Source organism: Theropithecus gelada, chromosome 20 (genome assembly GCF_003255815.1).
Source record: "Theropithecus gelada isolate Dixy chromosome 20, Tgel_1.0, whole genome shotgun sequence".
NCBI lineage: Eukaryota > Metazoa > Chordata > Mammalia > Primates > Cercopithecidae > Theropithecus > Theropithecus gelada.
In genome coordinates, this window is record NC_037688.1 from 13,387,313 (window position 1) to 13,411,359 (window position 24,047).

Genomic DNA, 24,047 nt, shown 5'->3' on the forward strand with positions numbered 1-24,047 from the left:
ATTGTGGAAAAGTTGGCAAAAGAAGTATAGAGAAGAAAATAAAATTACCTCAAATCCAGAGTTAATTAAATCATGTTTATGTGTTGGTGTGTTTCAGAGGAGTTTCAGGCAGAGGAATGAGGGGGTCACACTTGAGTTCTAGGTAGAGCTCTGGCAGTTGGTGATGATGATGCAGCTGGAAAGATACTGAATGTGGAGTGACCAGCTAGGAGGCTGCTGCAGTGAGGGGTGATGAGGGTTCTTTGTTGTGGCTTTGCAGGGTGTTTCAGAGGTGGGATTCTCAGCACTTGAAAACCAGTTGGATGGGGTGTGGGGTAGAGGAGAGGAGGGGACCATGACTACTAGAGAGATTCTGAGCGTCTCCACCATGACTTGGTGGAGGGAGCGGAGGCTGGAAACCAGGAGACTTGGGTTCTCATTTCCACTCTATGACATCCAATCTGTGGAACCCTGGATAAGTCCCTTAAGCCCACAGAGCCACAGTTTCCTGACCTGTAACATGGAAAGATGATTCTCTTCCTGCTTTCCTTACAGGATTATCATGATGGTCCAATAGATCAAAGGAGATAAACACCTTTCATGTGTGGAAACCTACAGTTCTGAGCTCTTGTCCTCAAACCTCTGCTCAGTCTTTTCCCTCACCTGCCTTTTGTCCTCTGCCCCCAGAAGGCAGGGGAACCCACACCCCTCTAGGTTTCCCTTCCTCTCCCCTCTGCTGCATCCTGCCCAGAGGACGTTTGTCATGATTGTCCTTCTGGTACAGATGCTCTAAACACTCCCACGCACCACCATTTTTTTTTTTTTTTTTTTGAGACCGAGTCTGGCTGTGACTGGAGTGCAGTGGCGCGATCTCGGCTCACTGCAAGCTCCGCCTCCCGGGTTCACGCCATTCTCCTGTCTCAGCCTCCTGAGCTGAGACTACAGGCGCCCACTACCTCGCCCGGCTAATTTTTTGTATTTTTAGTAGAGACGGGGTTTCACTGTGTTAGCCAGGATGGTCTCGATCTCCTGACCTCGTGATCCACCCGCCTCGGCCTCCTAAAGTGCTGGGATTACAGGCGTGAGCCACCGCGCCCGGCCACCACCATTCTTTCATTCATTCACTCATTCACTTCGCATGCTGGTTGATGCTCTAGTATATTCCAGGTGCCAGAACATGTGCTATAAAAGACAGACAAGGTCTCTGTGCTCATGGAGCTCAGGTACCGCCCAAGGGGGGACATAAAATTAAACAACTAGGACCAATTCCGATAGTGATGTAACAAAGGAATAAATAGGGTGATAGGATAGAGAGTGAGGGTGTATTTTCGATTTGAGTGGTCGGGAAGGGACCTCTGGACTGAAACTTGAACAACTCAGGCAGAGAAAACAGTAAGTGTAAAGGTCTTGGGGTGGGCTTGAGGTTAGGATGTTTACAGAATGGAAAGGTCAGTGTGGCTGGGTTGATCAAGCCCCACCCATCCCACTTACACTGCCACCTCTCTGAAGCCTCCTTGGATCAACAGGATGCTTATCTTGCTGATTCAGCTCCACCCTACTCCCACACATCTGTGGTCACAATCCATCCTGACCACACTGGATTATGACAGACCCTACACACTGGTCTAGGAGCTCCTTGAAGTCAGGGGCTATCTCCTCTCTAGCCGGCACTGTTCACACACACATGAGCATCTGCTACATGGATTAATACATTAATCAATAGATGAATCAATGAATGAGAAAACGACTATCAGGTCCAAATGACTCAGTCCTTCACTTGTCTAATTGTTACCTTCTCAAATTCCCTGACCCCGTATACAAACTGCAGCCCCACTGACCCCCCATTCCCGTCATATAACGTGTGTATTTATGATGTTTCCCGTTTCCTCTATCTCCGCTGGTAGAAAGTAAACTCCATGAGGTCAGGAATCTCCGAGTTGTGTTGCGTCAGCGTAATCCAAGAGCCCACAACAGTGCCTGGCACACAGCGGGCATGTGGAAGAACAAATGTGTGAAGGGGTGAATGAATGAAGAATTGAATGAATAAATAGTAGTTCTCAGCTTCATAGAACACGGGTCACAACCTCAAATGCCCTGCTACCCTGCCCATAAATAACAGAGATGCAGGAGTAAGTGCTGGGCTGTGACCTGTCAATATGCTAAGTCGCTCAAACAAAATTGCCCAACAGCCTGCTGGCCGCCTATTTGCAGTACTGGGACCTGAACCGCACATTCCCATTTCGTTGATAAAGAAACTCTGACCAGATAGTTTAAGTGGCCTGCTGCGGACGACAGAGCTGGTGCAGCACCGGTCGCTGCTTCCCCAGGCCTTTTTTTTTCTTCTTCTTTTTTGGCCTCCTCTCTGACACGACGCAGACCCCAGTTTTGGAGAGTCTATCACTCGCTCTCCGTGGTGGGAGATCATAGCCTGGTGTCCTTGGGAGCGGCGAGCGGTGCTCGGCGCAGGATAGAAAGGGAGTGCGCGCCTGGGTCCCCCAGATCCCTGGGAGCCCGCGCCACGCTCCCGCCCCTGCCCATCCCCGGCCGCGCTGTCAGTCTCCATTAGCGCTAACAGGCTCCAGACGGAGCGGGCCGGGCGCTGGGTTAATGCAATCGGCGCGTTACCTGGGGCGCAGGCTACATTACCAGCCCGGCCCCCGCCAGGCACGGCCAGAACCAGTCAGCCCGCGCCCTGCCGGCCGCCCCGCGCCTCCAGCTCTTCCCCGGCCCCGCCCGAACGCCACGCGGCGGAGCCCAGCCCCAGCCCGCGCCCCAGAGCCTGCCAAGGCGCCGCCGGTCGGGGGCCGGCAGGGCGCAAGGCACCAGGGATCCCCTCGCCGCCGGACACGTGAGTGCGCCCTGAGCGCGGGACCGGGCTAGGTGTGCCGGGGAGGTCCGGGCAGAGACGCGCCAGCAGAGGGCCAGCGAGTTTGTAGTGCAGTGATGTTAAGTGTCCGGGGAGGCTCCCGGGGCTGTTGAAGTGGCGCGGACCCGAGCTGGGGAGTGGGTCGGCACGCTGCCCTCAGCCTGGGTGAGTTCAATCCCAACCATTTGGGGCAGGCGAGAGTGGGTGAACGAGGAAGAGTGCTGCAAGGTCTTCAGCCGCACCCACAGGGCTGTCAGAAGAGGCGTGCCCCAACCTCTGTTTCCAAATTTTTCCAGCGGACGCGCGCCCGTTTCTGGGAACCCTGCGTTCGCTCAGCGCGCGCTCATCCCAGTGTCCAAGGCACTCCCAGGTGATCTTGGGAGTTGCAAGTAGGGAAGAATGGCCCAGTAACCACCTCTTTTCCCTTTATCCAAGCAGTGCCTTAGCTTGCCCCCAGGACCGCTAAAGTTCCTCTCGCCAGCCGCATCCATGCTTCTGGCGCGAATGAACCCGCAGGTGCAGCCCGAGAACAGCGGGGCGGACGCGGGTCCAGAGCAGCCCCTTCGGGCGCGCAAAACTGCGGAGCTGCTGGTGGTGAAGGAGCGCAACGGGGTCCAGTGCCTACTGGCGCCCCGCGACGGCGACGCGCAGCCCCGGGAGACCTGGGGCAAGAAGATCGACTTCCTGTTGTCCGTAGTCGGCTTCGCAGTGGACCTGGCCAACGTGTGGCGCTTCCCCTACCTCTGCTACAAGAACGGCGGCGGTGAGCGCGGGGTCGGGCTGGGAATATGAATTTGGGAGGTCCGCTGTCTGCAGCAGTGGCTGGGACAGGAGCTGGAATACACACGGAAGGGAAGCCAGGAGACAGGGGCAAATCTGGGGCGCAGAAAGAACTGGACAGGGCTAACGGAAAAAAAAGAATCGGAGTCCTCTGGAAGGTCATTTTCCCGGGCTCTTTGCAGAGTACCTCGAGTTCATTCCAGCGGAAGTGTCAGGATTGTGCACCCTGGAAGCAAAACAGCGGAAGAGTTAAATGGAGGCATGACCCTAAAGTCATGATAGGGGCATGGATGGAAAGGAGAGAATCTGGGGTGCCAGGTTGGGTAGGGGAGCCTGACCATTTGATGGTCTGCTGGAAGGGAGGTGGAGGTTCCAAGAGCTCTTGAAGGGGCACCAGAAGTGGGTGGGATTTGACAACCAGGCCCACAGTGACCCTAAATCTAGCACTCTGAACCCGGGGGCAGGAACCTTTGGGCCAGGAGCAGTGGGAATACTTGGGTTCTCCGAAAGCACCTGGGGAGGCCCTTGGTCTTGGGGATAGAAACACACAAGAAGAAGCCAGTATCAGAAAGAATGCCACTCTCAGGGAGCACAGCCCAGGTGAAATCTGGCCAGTAGGTGCCAAGAACTGGCCTGGTGCTAAAGTCAGGAGGCCTAGATGATTGGGGTGAAACCTCTACCTCCTCAAGTCCTAGCTGCATTGCAGGGAGGAGTGGGAGAGGGGCCTGAAGAAGACTCCAGTGGAACAGCCCTTCTCCTGCTGGGTGGTCCAGTTGGCCACCTGCCTGAGAATGAGAGCCTAGAGATCACCTACAGCCAATCCAGGAAGAATAACATAGAACCCCGGGCCACAGAAGCGGCCTGGGAGTCAGGGTGCTGGCCCCCATGCCCTAGCTCCTTCCTGAGGGGCTTTGCTCCCGGGGTGCCCAGTCCTGCCACTTTTGCTGGGATGAGCTCAGAGGTACCCTGCAAAGAGTGTGGGAAAATAGACCTTCTAGAGGAAGAAACTGAAGAAGGAGGACCCAGGTCTGAAAGTCTCTCTTTCTCCACTGGGCTGCATTGCTTGGTGGTAGCTGTGACTCTGGACTTAAGGGAGGTCAGAGGGAGGAAGGGCAAGAATTTGGAGCTGGGTAGACGGAAAGCTCATGACCTGTTCACAGGCTCTAGGACTTTCAACCCTTGCTTCTATGTGTACTCTGGACACTTGCTTTGGGATGGGCAATACTTGGTATTTGCAAAAAAGGAGTGGGGCCAGGCGTGGTGGCTCATGCCTGTAATCCTAGCACTTTGGGAGGACAAAGTGGACAGATTGCCTGAGCTCAGGAGTTCGAGACCAGCCTGGGCAACATGGTGATACCTCATCTCTACTAAAAATACAAAAACTTAGCTGGGCGTAGTGGTGCACGCCTGTAATCCCAGCTACTCAGGAGGCTGAGGCAGGAGAATTACTTGAACCCAGGATGTGGAGGTTGCAGTGAGCCAAGATCACACAATTGCACTCCAGCCTAGACCATGGTAACAAAGCAAGACTCTGTCTCAAAAAAAAGGAGTAGGATCACCGTAGAGCACAGGTGGCTCTCAGCAGAGGATGCTGAGTAAGAAAGCAGTTAGCTCTTCCTACGAGACAGTTAACCCAAGGTTGGAGCTGACAGATGGAGGTTTGTGTCCGTGCCCTCCCCAGCACCTCCTGAGATGGGTCTGTCATTGTCAGGTACTCTAAGACCAGACAGCTTGGACAGCAGTCCTGAGCTTCAGGAGCATCTGAGATCTAGGGCCTGATCCCTGGGGGAAAAACTTGCGACTCTGCAAGCTCAATGTTTGTGTCTGGCCCTGGGATGGTCATGGGCAGAGAGAGAAAGGTGAGAAAAGGAGAAGCTAATCCAGAGGTGAAACTTTCCCACCTTTGGCGGCTATAGCCTCTCAAGGGTTACTGGGCAGGTTTGAGCATTGCTGTTTGGGCCCAGGACGGGAGAAAAAGGATTCTCTATATTTTTTAACAAGCTGGGAGATGATGAATGAGAGACCTTAAGACCCGCCATCCCGCCTGTCCTCAGTGACCGCCCCAGACTGCTTGTCTCTAGACAGTGGAAGGCTCTATCATTAATCAGCAATATTTTTCTGGTTCCTCTTGGTGTGAGGCACAGTGCTAGGCTCTTCAGGGGTCACGGTCACCAAGCGGCATGAACCACCACTTCTGCCTGCCAGGAGCTTTAATCACCCAATTCTTTATTGTCACGCTGCTACAAGTTCTTCCCATTGCACTATGTGTTTGTTGAAACTAAAAGCATCCAGATGGCCAGTTTGACAAGTCAGCTAGATGGATATTCCAGGGCTTTCATTGACACTGTGTGCTCATTTAGTCATTGCCAGCAATGCAAATAAAGAGCCCCTGTTGTATGCAGGGTACTAGACCAGGTTCTTAGGATGCAAAATGGAGCAAACTTGTCACAAGTTCCAATCTTTAGGTGAAGTTGGCCAAAAACTTCTTCTCCTGGGCTTGCTAGCTTAAAACACAACTCACTCCAAGTTGTTCGGTGGTTTGTCTCTTTGTGGGTCTGTCTCCCAAACAGGAAAAGGCACAATGAGGTCAGAGACTGTGACTTTTTTATCCCTGTATGTCTAATGCCCAAGATAAGGCCTAGATCACAGGAATGTGGTAGAAGGTACCCAAGAAACTGCTGTTGAATAAGTTAATGAAATGCTCCAAGCCCTCAGAGACCTCCAACCGTATTCAGAAACAACAGAAACACTCAGCGGTAACAAATAAAGTGAAGCCACATACACCGGTGGGGCAGGGGCAGTCCATTTATTCGTGGTCTTAGCTGTGGAGTCCTGGGTTCCAGTTTCTAGCTGTATGGCTTTGGCAAGTCTCCATGCCTCAGTTTCCTCACTTGTCAAATGGAAATAATGGTGTTCAGCTTGGAACATTGTTGTGAGGACCAAATGTAATAACTCATGGAGAGTCTGGCATGGAACGTAGCCTTAGGAAAGGTGGCTGCTGATTTTTGTTAATGTCATTATGATGATGTATGACATGGTTGGAGAGACAAGTGCTTTAGACAAATGCTCTAAAGGCCTGAGGAAGGGCTGCTTAGGAAGGGCTGGGTGGAGGTGGGCTATGGTTAAAGCTCAGCTGCTCTGGATGGGGTGGGTGCAGACAAGCAGTGAGAAGGGAGGCGATCTCCAGCTGTGCACCTGGGGCAGGAATGTACATGGAATCATCTCAGAGAACAGGCGTGCAGGCTGGCTGCAGGGCAAGCCAGGAGAGATAAGGGTGCAGGGGCAAGTTGGGGCCAGGCTGCAGAGGCCTTGAATGCCAGGCTAAGGGGTGGGGATATTATACCAGTGAATTTCCATTTCTGGTTAAGATGTTCACAGTTGGTGTCAGGGAGGAGTGCAGTCCTCCATCTCAGAGTATGAGGTAGCTCCTTTTCTCACTTACCCCTCATCCCTTCAGACATGCTGAGCTAGCCCCCTCTGGGCTTTATCTCTGCTGAGGCCTTCTGGCTTCTCTGTCTTTTTGTGGATCAATTCTCATTCAGTAATTCCCAAATTAGCCCCAGAGCTGAGCAAGTGGTCAGGAAGGTGGGTCTCCTGTAATTGCAGAAGCAGCCGGAAGACTGGCTTTTGAATCTGAGCTCTGCCTCTCACTGTGTGACCTCGGGCATAGTACAGCCCCACTCTGAGCCTCAAGTTCCCAGCTATAGTTGAACATGACCTGGGATAATACCACAAGATTTATTCCTTTCCAATGCCCTGGCTCAGGGTTACACCGAAGCCGGGACTCACCCGGCCTGTTATTTAACAGCTGTCAGTGTGCTCTTCTGGTGCCAGTATTAACACTATAACCTCTGCAATTCTGACTATTCTTGCTGGCCCAGACTGGAGGATGTTTTGAAATGATGAAGGTGCCAATGGTTTAGGCCCCTGGCTAATGTTTTCTGAATACATTACTGGAAGAGATCAGCCTGTCTGATCATCTTCCCCATGACCAGCTGCTGGGATGCACGGGCTGTGGGAGGCTTTGGGAGCGGAAAGCCACTCTCAGAAATTCCGGAGCTTTGTTCAGAGTCTTCTCAAACAGCTGGTCTCCATGAGGAGGCAGTACCAGGTGATGATTCTAGAGTTTCCCTTTGCACCTGTGATCCTGGTCTGTGCTGGTCCCTGGGGAAGAGCAGGAAGATGGACTGGGTGCTCATGTTTGCCTTTCTTCCAGGGAAGTGGCTGCTGTGAATTAACCTTTGCACATGGCTGCTTGTGTTTGAGTCCCATCCTGAGGACAGCTTAGAGCTGTGCATTGTAGAGAAATATAGTCTTTAGGTTCAGGGTCTGAGTCTAACTTTTGCTAGAAAGGTAACGACAGACAAATCACTCACCTTTGCTGATCTGAGCTTCAGTTTCTTTACATAGAAGAGGAGAATAACCACAGCACCTTCTTGCAGGGTGAGATGGCATCAGAGACAATATATGTAAACTCCTCGAAATGATGTCACATAATAGGGGCTCGATAAATGTAGTCATTAGTATTTTGTTGTTGTTCAATGATGTTAACTGCATGCTAGACTTAGGAGTGGGGCAAGATCCTGATTTTGGGAGTAGCAGAATTCATCCTAAGATGAAATTGATAAAAGGAAATAATGCTGGAAAGTAGTCCCACTTGGGTCTGGAGCCCAAGCATGACGGACTCAGGAATCAGGGATTGGGCTTTGCTCCATCTCCTGACAGCCTAACCTTATCTCAAAATAGATTCCTCACCTGGCAAATGGGGTTTATAATTCCTGCATGGGGTCCCATGACCTTTTGTGGTTCTGCGTCCCCAGTGGACTCTCTTCTCTCCCCAAGGAAGCTCAGAGTCTCAGGGACCCCCAGCCCTTTGGGAGCCATTGTGGCTGAAATATCTGGGATCCTTAACACCAAGTGTGAAGTAGTGACGGCTAGAGAGGTCAGGAATCTCCAAACTCAGTGCTCTTACATCTGGCTTGGCTACAGGGGGCCATCTACACACCAGGCTTGCCAAGCCAGACACTGATTGTCAGCTCAGATGCACAATGAGCCAGCCAGCTGGTGTGGCACTCAGCTGACAAGTCTGTACACCCCTTGGCAGAAATGTGGTGCTCATCTGGGACCCTGATCTGAGGTCACTGGCATGGTTTGGCTTGTTACTCCAAGCTTGTCAAAAGGATCTGAAAGGGGCTGTTCCTGACAAGATTGGGATTTAATAGGGATAAATGTTACATCCTGCCCTGCAGTCCCAAACCCAACTGCCTAAGTAAGGATTAGGCCACAGCACAAGTGGAGAAAGGCCCCGGGGCTTTCATTAGCTGCATCCTTCATGTGAGTCACTGCTGAGATCCATCATTTAGCAAAAAAAAAAAAATTTACGAAATGCCTATCATATGCCAGGAATATGGAGATGAGCAAAAGAAAATCCTTGCCTTTAAGGGTGCTCATGGTCTGCTGCAGATCTCCTAAAAGTCTGTCATTTTCGATTCTAATATTGGAGGTGTTAATCCCAAATGAGGGAGGTGAGGTCCTGCTCTGTTATTTGTGGGCCATATTTCCCTCTGTGATGTAGTTCTGAGCAACCCAAACTCCCTCTGATGTGTTTCTTTTAAAGAGACCAGGATGGAGGAAGTGGAAACCAGAATCTTCACAGAGATTTTACTAAAGCCACAGCTTTATTAGGAAAAATCAAGTCCAGATCCTCCAAAGTGACTAGCAGATGGAGAATTACCACATGAGGAGGGGTAGCCCCACGCCAGTTTCCCTGAATTCCACTCCCATTTTTCTGCTTAGAGCAGCTGGGTTTAATCCATCAGGGGAGTGGGTGTGTTCCCTCAGTGGGCCTGTTTCCAGGTCTTCCACTCAACAACAACAATCAACACAGAAGACGTCTGTGACCAAATGTTTGGGGGTTTCTCCCAGCACATCAGGCAAGCAATCAAGTCTGCAGCAGACACCAGCTGAGTGCCTCCGATTCAATTCAATTCTGGTGCTGTCTACCTGGAGATAGCATCAGATCTCACAGGTTGAGGGCTCAGTCCCACAAGAATGCCCCCCCACTTTATGTTCCTATCATAAGCCCCAGGTTGTTTTACTGTGCTTCCGACCCACTGTCTATAAATCAGGGTTCCTCCCACCCCCTGCTTGGGTTTGATTAATTTGCTAGAGCGGCTCACAGAACTCAGAGGAACACTTTATTACATTTTCTGCTATGGTGTAGATACGGTTTGTTTGTCTCCACTAAAACTCCTGTTGAAGTTTGAACCCCAGTGTGGGAGTGTTGGGAGAAGAGGCCTAGTGAGAGGTGTTTGGATCATGAGAGTGGATCCCTTATAAATAGATTAATGTTCTTTGGAAAGGGTAAGTGGGTTCTTGCCCCACTCTCTTGGTTCCCCTCTTGCCATGTGATCTCTGTACCCCTGCTCCCCTTTCATTTTCTGCCATGAGTGGAAGCAGCCAGAGGCCCTCACCAGATGCAGCTGCCCAACCTTCAACTTTCCAGCCACCAGAATCATGAGACATATAAACCTCTTTTCTTTATAAATTCCCTAGCCTCAGGTATTCTGTTATAGCAATGGTAAACCGACCAAGGCGCTCCCTCACCTTCACCTTGGGTCCCTCCAGCTGAGCTCTTACCATAGATCTGTGTACTACTATGATACCTATCAGTCTATCTGTCTATCCATCTATCTGTCTATCTATTGATCTATTGTTCCTGGCTCAAAATACCAAGAGCCCTTGTTGTAACATTGGGGCACTTTAGGCCTCAGAAAACAGAACCTTTTCTCTTTGACCTTCTCCTGCCCTCTTTTCATTTGCCCCCTTATCTCTCCAAGGCAGGACTTTTCCCTGGCCTGCCTTTCTTGGAGCTGGCAGTAAAGAAATTCTCTGATCCATCTTTCTAATTGTGAGTCATAAAACCCCCATTTCAGAAGGAGTCCTGCCCCAGGCCCTGGGGGAAGCAATGCTCCACAGAGACCGAGAAGAATCTGAACAGACAGGCTTTGCTGGGCTTTCCCACTCAGCATTTTAGTATTACATCATACTCTGTTCAATCATGGTGGCCAATCATGCCTATCCAATGACACCTCCATAGAAGGCCCAAGAGGACAGGGTTCAGGAGCTTCAAAAGAGCCAAACGCATGGAGGTTCCTGAATAGGAAACGTCTGAGGAGCCATCTCAGCTTCAGAACTCTTCTAGGGTCAGCTAAGGTTTGGCCTGGCATATCCTGTCCCCTGCTGTGGCCGGTGGTTCCATTCCCTCAATCTCTCCACTGCATGCATTCCCCTCCCACTACCTCTATGCCATCCTTCATGCAGCACCACAGGGCATTCTTTCTAGGTAACGGCACTGGCTGTGGCCTAGGGGCATCCTTTGTTCTGCATTTGCTCATGGTCAGCACTCTTGTTTGCACGCAAGAGTAGAGTAGCTAGCCCCACTTGGGACAGGGACATGAGGATCCCGGAGCACTGCCACAGAGTCCTGTGTGTGGCCTCCAGCCAGCGTTCATGCTGTGCTCCACAAAGGACCCTGCCACACTCCACCACACAAGAGAGCCTTTACTTCCTGTTTCCAGCGGACGGAGCTGCTGCACATCTGCTCTTGAGTATAATGACAAGACATGAGTCCCATTTACAGAGCACCCACTAAGTACCTTGCACTTCACCTCCGTCATCTCTAATTATCACAGCAAACCAGTGACACAGGTGTTATTATCTCATTTACAAAGGGGGAGCTAAGGCTTAGAGAAGGTACATTTAGAAAAGGTCACATAGCTATACATAGTAGGGCTGAGGGACAGGATTATCTTTAGGTCCAGGCATGAAGGCCTGCCCTACCTCCATGCTTCAGAGAGTACAACTCTGCCCCCTTTCCATCTCATGGGAGGCAAGTGTGCCTGCCCATCCAGCACACTCCCCATCCAAATACCCCACCACCTTCCAATACCCGGACGGCGGAATTCCCTGCCCAAACAGCCTCAGGCACCCTTCTGGGTCTACATGAACCTCTTGCTGGGTTCCCTCTTCTGTGGTGTGGGCTGTGCTGCGGGAGGTGGGGGTGTCTGCAAGGTCAGTGGACATAGCTCGGACACCTATGTGCAAGAGCTCTGACACGGCTAGACGGAGCTGGGAGGAAGTAGGGGCAAGGCAAACGGGTCTTCCCCTGTACCTCCACATTCCAGCCTGGAGCTCCAAGAGCTGAGAATTCCAACCTTGAACTTTATCATAGAACTATTACAAAGATCTCTTTATCAAAGTAAGAAGACAGAACATGTTTTATTGAACAGTTGTTGATTTGTTACCTTTAAATGTGTCGAAGTGGGAGCAGCCCTGTCTCCTGACTAAAGTTTCACCTTCTCCTGCATCCCGATGCCTACTGTGTTGTTAGGGCACCCTTAGGGTGTTGGGGAAGGGGGACAAATCTAGCTTCCCTAAGCATGGTACCAAGGTTTTCTTGGGGCTCTGGTGCGTGACACCGGTAGCGACAGCCTGTAGCTGAGCTCTGTGTATCAAGGAAACTATTCTGTGGATTGGCACTTCTTGCATATATATCAGGGTGTGGCCAGAATTCACAGTTTGAGGAATCCTGTCCTCAACAAACTAGGTGTCAGGGGAGTCTCTCTCCTTCCTGAAGCCCCTCTTTGACCACACTCCCTCTACCTCTCCCCAGATCCCCAGCAGGTCTTGGCCACTTCACCCCTCACTGAACTCCTCCTCTAGGCTTTCCAGCCCTCTACCTGGGGTCCTCCTCACCTGCTAGGGGCTGCTCCAGCACATCCCACTCTAGACCTAATGACCCCTGGGCTTCCCTTCCTGGGTACTTGGCATTTACACAGAGGCTTCCAGAGCCCTTCTGTACCCAGAAGAGTTTCTCTCTAACAGTGGGATGGGAGGCAGTGTGGTTGGGCCAGAGGTGATGGGACTAATGCTTTTCTTACTAAATTCATTCAAAGGTCACTGCTCAGATTTTCTTTCATGGTCGACAGTTCTTTTTCTCATGTGGTTGTGTGAGTGCGTCGACATGCAAAAGTGTGTGTCCTTTTGCATAAGTATGCACAGGTGTGCATTTGTGTGCATGCATATGGTTTTTGGAGACTCCCAGGCACTGGGCACTGAGCCCCTCATGAGGCATGCCCTGCCTGTGTTTTTCCAGGTCTGCCCTCACCAGCCCAGCACCCATGCAGCCAGGGCATTCCAGACCCAAGATAAGATTCTGGCCTTTCTGTTCTGAAACTCTCGGACCCTGTGTGAGGCTGGTTGCAGCTGGCACTGCCACACATGGAGATGGAGCAGGACCACATGGGTATGGTAGTTACAAGCCTTGCAGAGCAGTAATTTTTAGGGGGTTTGCAACCAGCCTCGGTTTCCAGAGAACCACTGCAGAGCTGTTTATAAAAGAGGCAACTTCAGTTGACTTCACTCATCCCTGGAGCCCCTTCCTGACTCTTCAGCTTGAAGAATTTACTTCTACAAGAGGAGAAGGAAACTCTCCCAGGTTTCCTTCTGCAAGAGGCCTTGGGCAAGCTAGCTGTCCTCTTTTAGAATAAGGTACTGGCCACGAGTAGCTGGTTGTTTTTCATTCCTACTAAGCCATTTCACCACTCTTTGGTCTTCTTAATCTGTTTCCACCTGAATGAAGCTTTGGTTGGCCCATATCAAATGCACGCACAGAGAAGAGCCGCAGGTGCATGCAGACCCATCATCTTCCCTCCTTTTCTCATGTTGTTGTGCCCCCCAGCCAGCAGAGGAAGAATGACTCCAAACTGGGCAGTTTACCTATGTGTTGGCAGTGCCACCCAGAGGTTTAGAGTTGAGGAAACTGGCCAAAGTGAGATGACTGGTTAACTGGCTGATGTTGCTTTTCCCCTTCCTTGGCCACGCAGCAGAGTATGGAGTTGCTGGGGGCAACCCACAGTGGCGAGGTCTGAGCAGTGACTCCTGGCTTTTTCCTTCCCCATGTTCCCTTGGGCCACCGACTTCCATCTTCAGGCCTATCAAAGAGTTTTTGTTTATTTGTTTTGTATTCTCATATATATATATATATATATATATATATATTTTTTTTTTTTTTTGAGTCAGCATCTCACTCTGTCACCCAGGCTGCAGGGCAGTGGCGTGATCATAGCTCACTGCAGCCTCAAACTCTGTTGCCCAGGCTGTTCTTGAGTTCCTGGGCTCAAGCAATCCTCCTGCCTCGGCCTCCCTAAGTGCTGGGATTACAGGCATGAGCCACTGTGCCTGGCCCTATTAAACAGTTTAATACACCTATCTAACTGCCCCTTGCCCTGGCTCTAGATCCTCAAGGGGAGTAGCAGTTGGCCACAAGGCAGAGTGGGGCTGAGACATATCCAGGTTTGAAACCGAGCTTCATACTTGCTAGCTGGACAAGCAACTTAACCTTTCTAAGCCCCAGTGTCCTCATCTGTAAAAGAGATTGTGGTAATTCTCTCTCAGGGGTGGTTTTAAATAAATAATTATGTAAAAACTTGTGTGCAGCTTGGCATATAACAGGTGCTCAACAAACAGTACTTGTTACTTTCGCCAACCCCACTGACTACCTCCATCTACATCAGCACACCAGCACCACCATTACTGTCAGCAATGTGCATAGAGACCTGGGTCAGGTGGCAAACCAGCCCTCTCTATGTGGGAGAGGGAGAAAGGCAGAGAATGAAAGGAAGAAATGAGGAAGGAGAAAAATGGCACATGGCCACTCCAGAGACTTTCAACCTGGAGCAGTGGCTGTAGCATTGGGCCAGCCTATGACCAATAGACCAGATGGCTTAGCTGGTCCCAGATCCCCCATTTCAGAACAACCTACCCTCTGATCCTATTCAGACTCATGTCCTTCATCTAGGTTGGAATGTTCTGGAATCTTTGGGGCATGTTGGAAACAGCTCTGGAGTTCTTGAGCCAGGCAGACCTGGACCCAAATCCCAGATCCACAACTTACCAGCAGGTTAAGGTCGGTCAGGTCACTTAATTTCTCCAACCCTCAGTTTCCACATCTGAAAAATGGGTATAGCAGTTGCTATGTCAGAGGGTTTCTGGGGAGTGTAAGTGGGATCACAGATAGCCAGTGCCCAGGTCTTGCCTGATACACAGGAGATGCTCATTTCCCAGTAATTTTACGTTTGTCCCCTTTCCACCCTGCCCCCCACCACTGATCCATCTTCCACTCACAAGGAACTGGGCCTCTCAGCACTGGGGCCAACGCTTCATGCTTCCTACTTAGGAGAGGTGCCCTGAGAAAAAAATGGAGACTGATAGTCTGAGTAGCTGAGTGATTTTGACCCTAGGTATCATGTGACTTTGCCACAGTTCTTTGCTATCTTGAAGCCTTAGTTTCCACATCTGTAAAATGGAAATAATAATGATCTTTGATCTTTGTGGTGAGGATTGAATGAAAGTGCTTGGAGCTCAGAAGGGGACCAGCAAGTGTGAGCTCCTGCTATCTATTGTTAATATTGCTAATGTTACCATTGTTAAAGTATTTCCTGTTTTCTTGATGTGGGTAGGTCAGAGAGTATTTGGTTTCCAGGGTTACAACACCTTAGCTAAAGGCCAGTGGTAACAGGAGTTTAGATCTGGCCTGGCCACCTCCAGCTGTGTGTGGAAAGGAGCTGGTGTTTTGCTTTGGGCACACTTGCAAGCTGGGGCTCATATGACATGTGTCCCAGTGAGTCACCTTGCAGAGTCAGAGCCCACTAAGCACACCCCGGGCTGCCAGGGTGTACTGAGAATTGTCTCTGCAACTCAGATTCATCTAAGTCCATAGGAGATGCTCATATCTCAGTAGTTTTACCTTTTCCCCCTTTCTGCCCTGCCCCCCACCACTGCAAGGGAATTCTCCCAGGAATTAATCGCTGCCTGGTGCCCAGGGACCCCATCAAGTTTCTGTGATGTTCTGGGTGGATAACTTCCCTGGTCAGGGACTTGAACCTCTGCCCCTTTGCTTCAGCCGCCTATAACAGTGGGGACCTAGTGGGTTGGAAGGCCGGAATGTGAATCCTGCTTCCATTACCTACCAGCAGCACCAACAGGAGCCATTAGACTCCCTTCTCTGTCCCTCAGCTTGCCCTGGGGATACGTAATGACCCTGACTGGTTATTATGTTTGCAGGCTGTTGTGAAACTCTAAGAAGAATCCGGTGAGATCATGTTTGGGAAAGCTACATGCAACCCTAAGTGATATGGATACCAGCAAAATTAGAAACTCCGTCATGTAAATTTAGGCACTGTCTCTTTTCCTCTGGTCTCAATTTTCTTGCCTGTAAAAGGAAGGGTTTGGGTTAGATTGGCATTCCCAGAGTGATGATTCATGAAAGAAAATGTTCAGTGTTTAAATAAATCTGGTAAAGGCTACACCTGTGATCCCCCTCCTGACACATCACAGCATGCAGTTGTGTATCAAAGGCTAGGAGAAGCCTGCAAGAAGCAAATCTATTTTGCTTTGCTTAACATAGATTTTACTAATTTGACCATAGAATCTCACTATTATGGTTATGATTATTACTACCACAAATACTGTTACTGTTATGATGATTAGTATTGATTGCTGTGTGTCATCTTTGGAAACAGCCAGCTGAGCAGATGCCCGGGATCTTTGCAGCTCTTGCAGACATGGATCCAAGACCAGGGTGGAGGGGGCAGGGGTCTGTCAGGTCACACTCTGCCCCTGTGTCCTCCAGGTGCCTTCCTGATCCCGTACACACTGTTCCTTATCATCGCGGGGATGCCCCTGTTCTACATGGAGCTGGCTCTGGGACAGTACAACCGGGAGGGGGCTGCCACCGTGTGGAAAATCTGCCCATTCTTCAAAGGTAAAGAAGGGGTGGGAGGAAGTTTCATGGTTGTTCATAAAGGCTTCCCTGTTGCCCCTGGGGAATCTGCTCCAGTGGTGAGATCTAAGGTAGACCTCCTGTCATGTGGGGTTCACAGGTATTGACAAGGTCAAGACTGTCCACCATTCCAAGTTACATGGAGAGCATTCAGTGTGTTGGGAATAGCATTAGCATAGAAATTCTGGAAACCTGGGTTCTAATCCAGCTCTACCTGCTGAGTGACCAGAGAGTCTATTTCCTGTATGGGAAATTTTTACATAAGTATCAGAAGTACCGAGCACATATACCACTAGTCTCTCCTTTTGCTCCCATGGCAGTCCTTAGAAGTTGATCATGGATCTTTTTGAGCCCAGCCTGAAAGCTGATTCGTACAGTAGCCACAACTAGTTGATTGCAGCTGAAATATAACATGAAGCCTACTTGCATTTGGGACTAAGAACACATCTGCAGAAAGTAGCCAGAGCAACTGCTATTTCTTGGCCCCTATACAGCTGGGAGAAGGGCATGGAGGAAGAGTTAGTCTCTCCCAAGCACTGGTTGGAGAACTGGGCACAGGTGGCCACGAGGGCCAGTGTGACTCCCATGAGCCTCTTCTCAGCTGGCATGTGTCTCCAGCTGAGTACCTCCTCTGTTCTCAGTCCTGTGGGAGATACAGCTGGTGCAAGAGCCTTATAAGACATGTGCATTCGTTACTTTTCTTGTTGTTAATTGTCAGAAATTCAACTCAAACTGGCTTCAATATAAAAGAGAATTGACTTCTGTTACAGTAAAGTCCGGGGATTGGCTTCAGGTATAGATAGATCCAGATGCCCAAATAATGATGTCTGGAATCTATCGCTCTTTTAGTGTTTCAGATCTGTTTTATTCTGTTAGAATCAGTCTCAGGTAAATTATTCTCAAGTACCTGCAAAGATGGCCATCAGCAACTCCAGGGTTAAATTTTACCAAGTTTAAATTTTACCAAAAGCAAACAAATAAACAAACAGAAACCCCTATAGAGTCATAGCTTCCTTAAAGGTTCCAGAGAAGATTCTCATTGGTTTAACTTGAGTCATATGCCCATCTACTAACCAATCACTGTGACTGTGAGAAAGCAGTGCTCTGATTGGCCAGGCATACATCTCCTGATGGAGGAAGAGTGGGGAATAGCCTCACCCACACCTCACAGGCTAATCATAACGTAAGGCTAATTCCTTAAAAAGCAATGTTGGGTAGGTAAACAATACATCTATCCTAGAAAAAAGCTATAGAACTACCCCTAAAGGAGCTTATGATACATTGAGGCACACGATACTGGCACCTGAAGCAGGTGGTTGAGAATAGGACCCAGAAAGCACACAGGGCTGAAATTCCAATCAGGGAGTGCTTGGTTGGGTTTCCCCAGAAGCAGTTCGGAGACAAGGATTTAAGTGTAAGTAGTTAGTGTGGGAGGTGATCCTTAGAGAGCAGCAGCTGGGGGTAGGGAAGGGGAGACAGCCATAAAGGGCGTGCACCAAATCAGTGCCACCCTGGGCAGGGAGCTCGGTCCCATCAGGGGAGAATGTGAACACCCGTCAGTGTTATCCTGCCCATGGGGCGAGGGAGCTGGATACTCACAATCCAGCTCCTAACATGTCTGCCCACTGGGAGCAAGAAGGTGGTTGAGTGGGCAGGGGAGCTCCAGTGGAAAGAGAGAGTTATCAGGCAAAGAGATGGCAGGCGCCTATGGACTCTGGCAATCTGCTATAGCACGTTTCCCCGATCCCCGGGCCGTGGACCAGTAACTGTGCAGTTGGCGGCCTGTTAGAATCTGGGCCACACAGCGGGAGGTGAGCAGCGGGTAAGTGAAGCTTCATCTGTATTTACAGCTGCTCCCCATGTCTCGCATGACCGCCTGAGCTCCGCCTCCTGTCAGATCAGCCGCAGCACTAGATTTTCATAGGAGCGCAACCCCTACTGTGAACTGCGCATGCGCATGCGAGGGATCTAGGTTGTGTGTTCCTTATGAGAATCTAACTAACGCGTGATGACCTGAGGTGGAACGGTTTCATCTCGAAACTATCCCCACCCCCAAATCTGTGGAAACATTGTCTTCCATGCAACTGGTCCCTGGTGCTGAAAAAGTTGGGGACCGCTGTGCTACAGGAAACGAGAGGCGAAGGGAATGGGAGTGCAGTGGTGGAGCCACACCTAAGGAGAGGTGGCTGTGGGGCTGGTCCTGGGAGACCCCTGCCTTACTCCCTGTTCCCGCCCAGGTGTTGGCTATGCTGTCATCCTGATCGCCCTGTACGTTGGCTTCTACTACAACGTCATCATCGCCTGGTCACTCTACTACCTCTTCTCCTCCTTCACCCTCAACCTGCCCTGGACCGACTGTGGCCACACCTGGAACAGCCCCAACTGTACCGACCCCAAGCTCCTCAATGGCTCCGTGCTTGGCAACCACACCAAGTACTCCAAGTACAAGTTCACACCAGCAGCTGAGTTTTATGAGTAAGTCACAGACCCCTTGTGCTGGGCCTGTTGAGGCCAGTGCTTGATATGACCTGAGCCAAATACCAAGGAAAGCCACAGACCAATGAGACACATGCCGTCAGGATATTAATGTTTACTGAGCGGCCACTGGCCTGATGCTGGGCGAGGGGCTGAGGACACAGCTATGGTCGAGGTAGTTGGAGGAGCTTGCATTCTGGGGGAGGGAAGTAGAGGAGGGAAGATAATACACAAGTAAACGGGTAAGGGAGTAAGGATGTTTTAGAGTGTGTGTGCACTTCAGGGAATGCAACTTTCTGGGGTGTGTAACTGCTCTTAAGGAACTGAAACCAGGTATGTGGGAAAAATCAATCCTGGAGGGAAAAGAACGGTTGCGTGGGTAGTCAGGGAAGACCCCTCTGAGGAGGTGACACGGGAACTGATGACGTCAGAGAAGGGAAGAGCTGGGGCTTAAGGGCAGGCGATGAGCTGCAGGTGGAACCCAAGTTGATCTGACCCTGAAGCTGTAGTCTGACTCACCCTGGGCTGCTGTCCCTCTGGAGTTCCCATAGGGGAACATAATCAGAGCTTGGAGAAAATTCAAGAAGTGGGAAGCAGGCCAGCTGTTGGCAACTCTGGGAAATTATCTGGACCATGTGTGCATGAGAAGCACTGGCCGTTGGTGCAAGACAGAGTATCATTTTAAAAAAGAAACTTTTATGTTGAAATACTGATACACAAAACAAGTAGTAAAAATAGTGCATATACCCATCACCCAGTGTCCCCTAGTGTTGACGCCTTGCATAACCGTGGTATGAGTTTGAAACCAGAAAATTAATATTGATACACTGTTAGCTAACAAGCTGCAGACCTTATTTGAATTTCACCAATTTTCCCACTCATATTCTTTTCTGGTATTTAATTGCCACGTTTCTTTAATCTTCTCCAATCTTTGCTCTTCGTTGATTTTCATGACCTTGACACTTGAAAAGTACTGGCCAGGTATTTTGTGAAATATTGATTTGAGTTTGTTTGTTGTTTTCTCATAATTAAACTGAGGTTATGCATTTTGGCAAGATTATCCTAGAAATGATGCCGTGCCCTCCTCAGTGCATTCCACCAGGGGTGGGGAGACATGCTATCAATGTCTTGTTGCTTGTGATGTTAACCTTGCACACTTGATAATGTTTGTCTAGTTATAATTTCCATCATTCCTTCTATTTTATTTTATTTTTTTATTTTTTGAGACAGAGTCTCGCTCTGTCACCCAGGCTAAAGTACAGTGGCACCATCTCGGCTCACTGTAACCTCCACTTCCCACATTTAAGTGATTCTCGTGCCTCAGCCTCCTGAGTAGCTGGGATTACAAGTGTGCACCACCACGCCTGGCTAATTTTTGTATTTTTGATAGAGATGGGGTTTCAACATATTGGCCAGCCTGGTCTCGAACTCCTCACCTCAGGTTATCCACCCATTTTGGCCTCCCAAAGTGCTGGGATTACAGCCGTGAGCCACCACAGACAGCCTATCATTCCTTCTAGATTAGTTGATTGGAATTCTTCTTTAAGGAAGAATTGTCCCTTCTCCCCTATTTATTTATTTATTCAACTATTCATTTATATCAGTATGGGCTCCTGGATATTTATTTTATTCTGTGGTCTTAATCCATACCTATTATTGTTGTTGTTATTATTATTATTTTATTTCAACTTTCATTTTAGATTCAGGGGTACACAAGCAGGTTGTTACATGGGTACATTGCATGATGCTGGGGTTTGGGGTGTGATTGAACCTGCCACCCAGGTAATGAGTATAGTACCCAATAGGTAGTTTTTCAACCCTTGTCCCCCTCCCTCCCTCCCTCCTCACTCTTGTTGCCCTCAGTGTCTCCTGTTCCTGTCTTTATGTCCATGTGTACTCAGTATTTAGCTCCCACTTATAAGTAAGAATATGCAGTATTTGGTTTTCTGTTCCTGGATTAATTTACTTAGAATAATGGCCTCCAGCCACATCCATGTCCCTGCAAAGGACATGATTTTGTCCTTTTTGTGGCTGCATAGTATTCCGTGGTATATATGTACCACATTTTCTTTTTCTTTCTTTCTTTTTTTTTTTTAAGACCGAGTCTCTCTCTGTCACTCAGGTTGGAGTGCAGTGGTACGATCTTGGCTCACTGCAACCTCTGCATCCTGGGTTCAAGTGATTCTCCTGCCTCAGCCTCCCAAGTAGCTGGGATTATAGGCACCCACCACCACACCCGGCTAATTTTTGAATTTTTAGTAGAGACAGAGTTTCACCATGTTGGCTAGGCTGGTCTCAAACTCCTGACCTCAGGTGATCCACCCGCCTCAGCCTCCCAAAGTGCTGGGATTACAGGCATGAGCCATCGCACCTGGCCACCACATTTTCTTTATTCAATCCATCATTGATGGGCACCTAGGTTGATGACATGTCTTTGCTATTTTGAGTAGTGCTGCAGTGAACATCCACACGCAGGTGTCTTTTTGGTAGAATGATTCATCTTCCTTTGGGTAGATGCCCAGTAGTGGGATTGCTGGGTCGAATGGTAGTTCTATTTTTAGTTCTTAGAGAAATCTCCAAACTGCTTTCCACACTGGCTTAACTAATTTACATTCCCACCAACAGTGTATAAGCTTTCCCTTTACTCTGCAGCCTTACCAGCATCTGTTATTTTTTGATTTTTTAATAGCCATTCTGTTGGGCGTGAGCTCATAACTATCATTATTTAATTTGTGGCTTCCCTGAATCCTCTCAGCCTCTACTTCATCCATTTATGTCCTTGAGGAGGGTGATGACTGACTTGTTTTCAGCCACCTGATTTTAAATGTTTACATAGCGCTCTGTGCACAATGTAGCATCCATTGTCTTCATCCCTCAGGCATGGGTCAATTCCATTTCATCAATCCCTACACAAACATGCTAGCAGGTAAGCAGAAAGTACCTGTTACAAGCTGTGGGGCAGACAGGATAAATACCACCTGAACTCCACCCTCAGGGCACTCACGGTCTAGAGCAGAGGTCCCCAAACTTTTCTGCTTAAGATCATAGAGTAAATATTGCAGAATTTGTGGGCTACATATGTTTCTGTTGCATGTTCCTTGTTTTATTTTACCTCTAAAAAATAAAACCATTCTTAGCTCACAGGTCATAGTTAACCAGTCCACAGCTCAGATTTGGCCTGAGGGCCATGGTGTGCTGAGTCCTGGCCTAGTGCAAGATTTCCCAATAAAACTTCCCGCCATGATAGAAATGGTCTATATCTGTGCAATCCACCACAGTACCCACTTGCCACAGGCAGTTACCAAACAGTTGAAATGTGGCTAGTGTGACTGATGAGCCATATTTCTAATTTAATTTTAATTTATTTACCTTTAAATAGACATATGTGGCCAGTGCAAAAAAGTGTGGGAAAAAAAAAAAAACCATATTCACAAACAACAAAACTTTAGTGTTCCTCTCTTTCAGTCCTATGGATTCCCCAAGCCCAGAACCTGGGAAAGAGTCCTGATTATCTGGAGATGGGGGTTATCCTGGGACCATCTCTTTCCCTGCCATCTTGGTGCAGCAGGCCCAAGGGGATTTAGTTTGGTTGAAAGTGACCTCTGGAAAGTCTAATGCCTCCTGGGGCTCAGGGAGTCAGTGTTCTCAGGATCCAGGAAATACCCTCAATGGTTCACTGCAGAGAATTTGCTAAGGGTCCTGTACCTGCATCCACCTGTCTTCATCCATGATTCCCATGGACTTCTAACATGCATGTGTAAAAATTGTGTGTTTTAGAATTTTTCTTGGAGAGGGTCTATAGTTGTCATCAAATTCTCAAATACCTCTCCAGCCCTCCCGGAGGATCTGAACCACTGCTGTTGCTGAACGCAAGCATCTGCTGTAAGAAACCTGTCTTCCTCACCATCACATTAATAACTAACCTCTTACCATGTGTATGAGGTTTTCTGCTAACTTCCTCGTATGTATTATTTTGATTTAAGCCTCACACCTACCCAATGAGGTTTCTGTAACTCTTATCCTCATCACACTCTTGGGGAGGCTTCATTTCACAGTTGAGACAGCAAAGTTCACAACCACACAACTATTACTGCACAGAGCCAAGATTTGGACCCAGCCAGCATGCATTTGCAAGACCCTGAGAATGGGCATCTCCTTCCATTTTGCACTGTAGGAGCTTACTTCTCCTCACTCTAACCCCAGCCCTGCCTGGCAGGGGAACGGCATACACCCTTAACCTCTGTGTTATATTGGCCTCTATCCATTACACGTGTTTGTTATTATGCAGAAATATTGTCATGGTCACACATCGTATTTACCCAGTTTAGATTGCATCCCAGCCATAGTGCAAAGCACCCTTTCTATACTATATTTTAATCCTGACCACGGTGGTCTAAAATTATTTTTTTGAATGAGAAAACAGGCACAAATCAGTAAGTGACTTGTCCGAGGTCACAGAGTTTAGAAGGGGCATTAAAAGTTGGTTTGGACCTAGGTAGTCTATCTCCAAAGCCCAAGATCTTAGCCCAGCGTTCTAAACCTTGACTGCACATCAGAATCACCTGGAGAGCATGGAGGCCTGGATTCTACATCCAGAGATTCTGATTTCATTGGTCCGGGTACAACCAGGGCACAGAAATTTCCATCAATAGCCCCTCCTGCAATTCTAACATCCAGCCAATGTTGGAAGCCCCTGTTTACTCACTGCACTCTCCTGTCTTGGAGTAAGACTCCTGCTGGAGTCAGGCTGACATCTCTTTAGTCCCATGTCATGGAAAATCTAGGGCCTCCTTCAATCTTTTGAGGAGGAGCATGGTCTCAGAAAATTTCAGAACCATCAGAGAGCTTGCAGGTGGGGGGTTTTAGGCCTTTCTGTCTTACGAACATGGTTTGGAGGGGAAGGTGGTAAAGAATAGTGGAGCAGAGAGTGCTGCCGACACATGTGATTGGTTGAATGCTCTCCCCCTTATCCTCCCATGAAGGAAAAAGCATGATTTTTCTATTTGCTCTTGGCAACCCTTGTTTTATAAATTAAATTGGGAAATGATAACTTTGTCTCTAGTCCAGTTAGCATTTGATTTCTCCTCTGATGTCTTCATGGCT

The 24,047-nt window shown here is 49.0% G+C and overlaps 1 protein-coding gene across 3 annotated transcripts in view; it reads left to right on the forward strand.

The window, feature by feature from the left end:
* The first annotated feature begins 2,252 nt into the window (after positions 1-2,252).
* Positions 2,253-24,047, forward strand: part of SLC6A2 (solute carrier family 6 member 2) — a 50,132-nt gene continuing 28,337 nt past the window's right edge. For 2 of the 3 annotated variants that reach the window (XM_025370525.1, XM_025370527.1), the window contains exons 1-3: positions 2,877-3,608; positions 16,320-16,451; positions 18,707-18,944. In XM_025370525.1, coding sequence (XP_025226310.1) covers positions 3,335-3,608; positions 16,320-16,451; positions 18,707-18,944 — 644 coding nt within the window. In that variant the 5' untranslated portion in view covers positions 2,877-3,334. Of the gene's footprint in view, positions 2,828-2,876; positions 3,609-16,319; positions 16,452-18,706; positions 18,945-24,047 lie in introns of those variants that run through there. The other variant, XM_025370526.1, reaches the window with a different exon arrangement.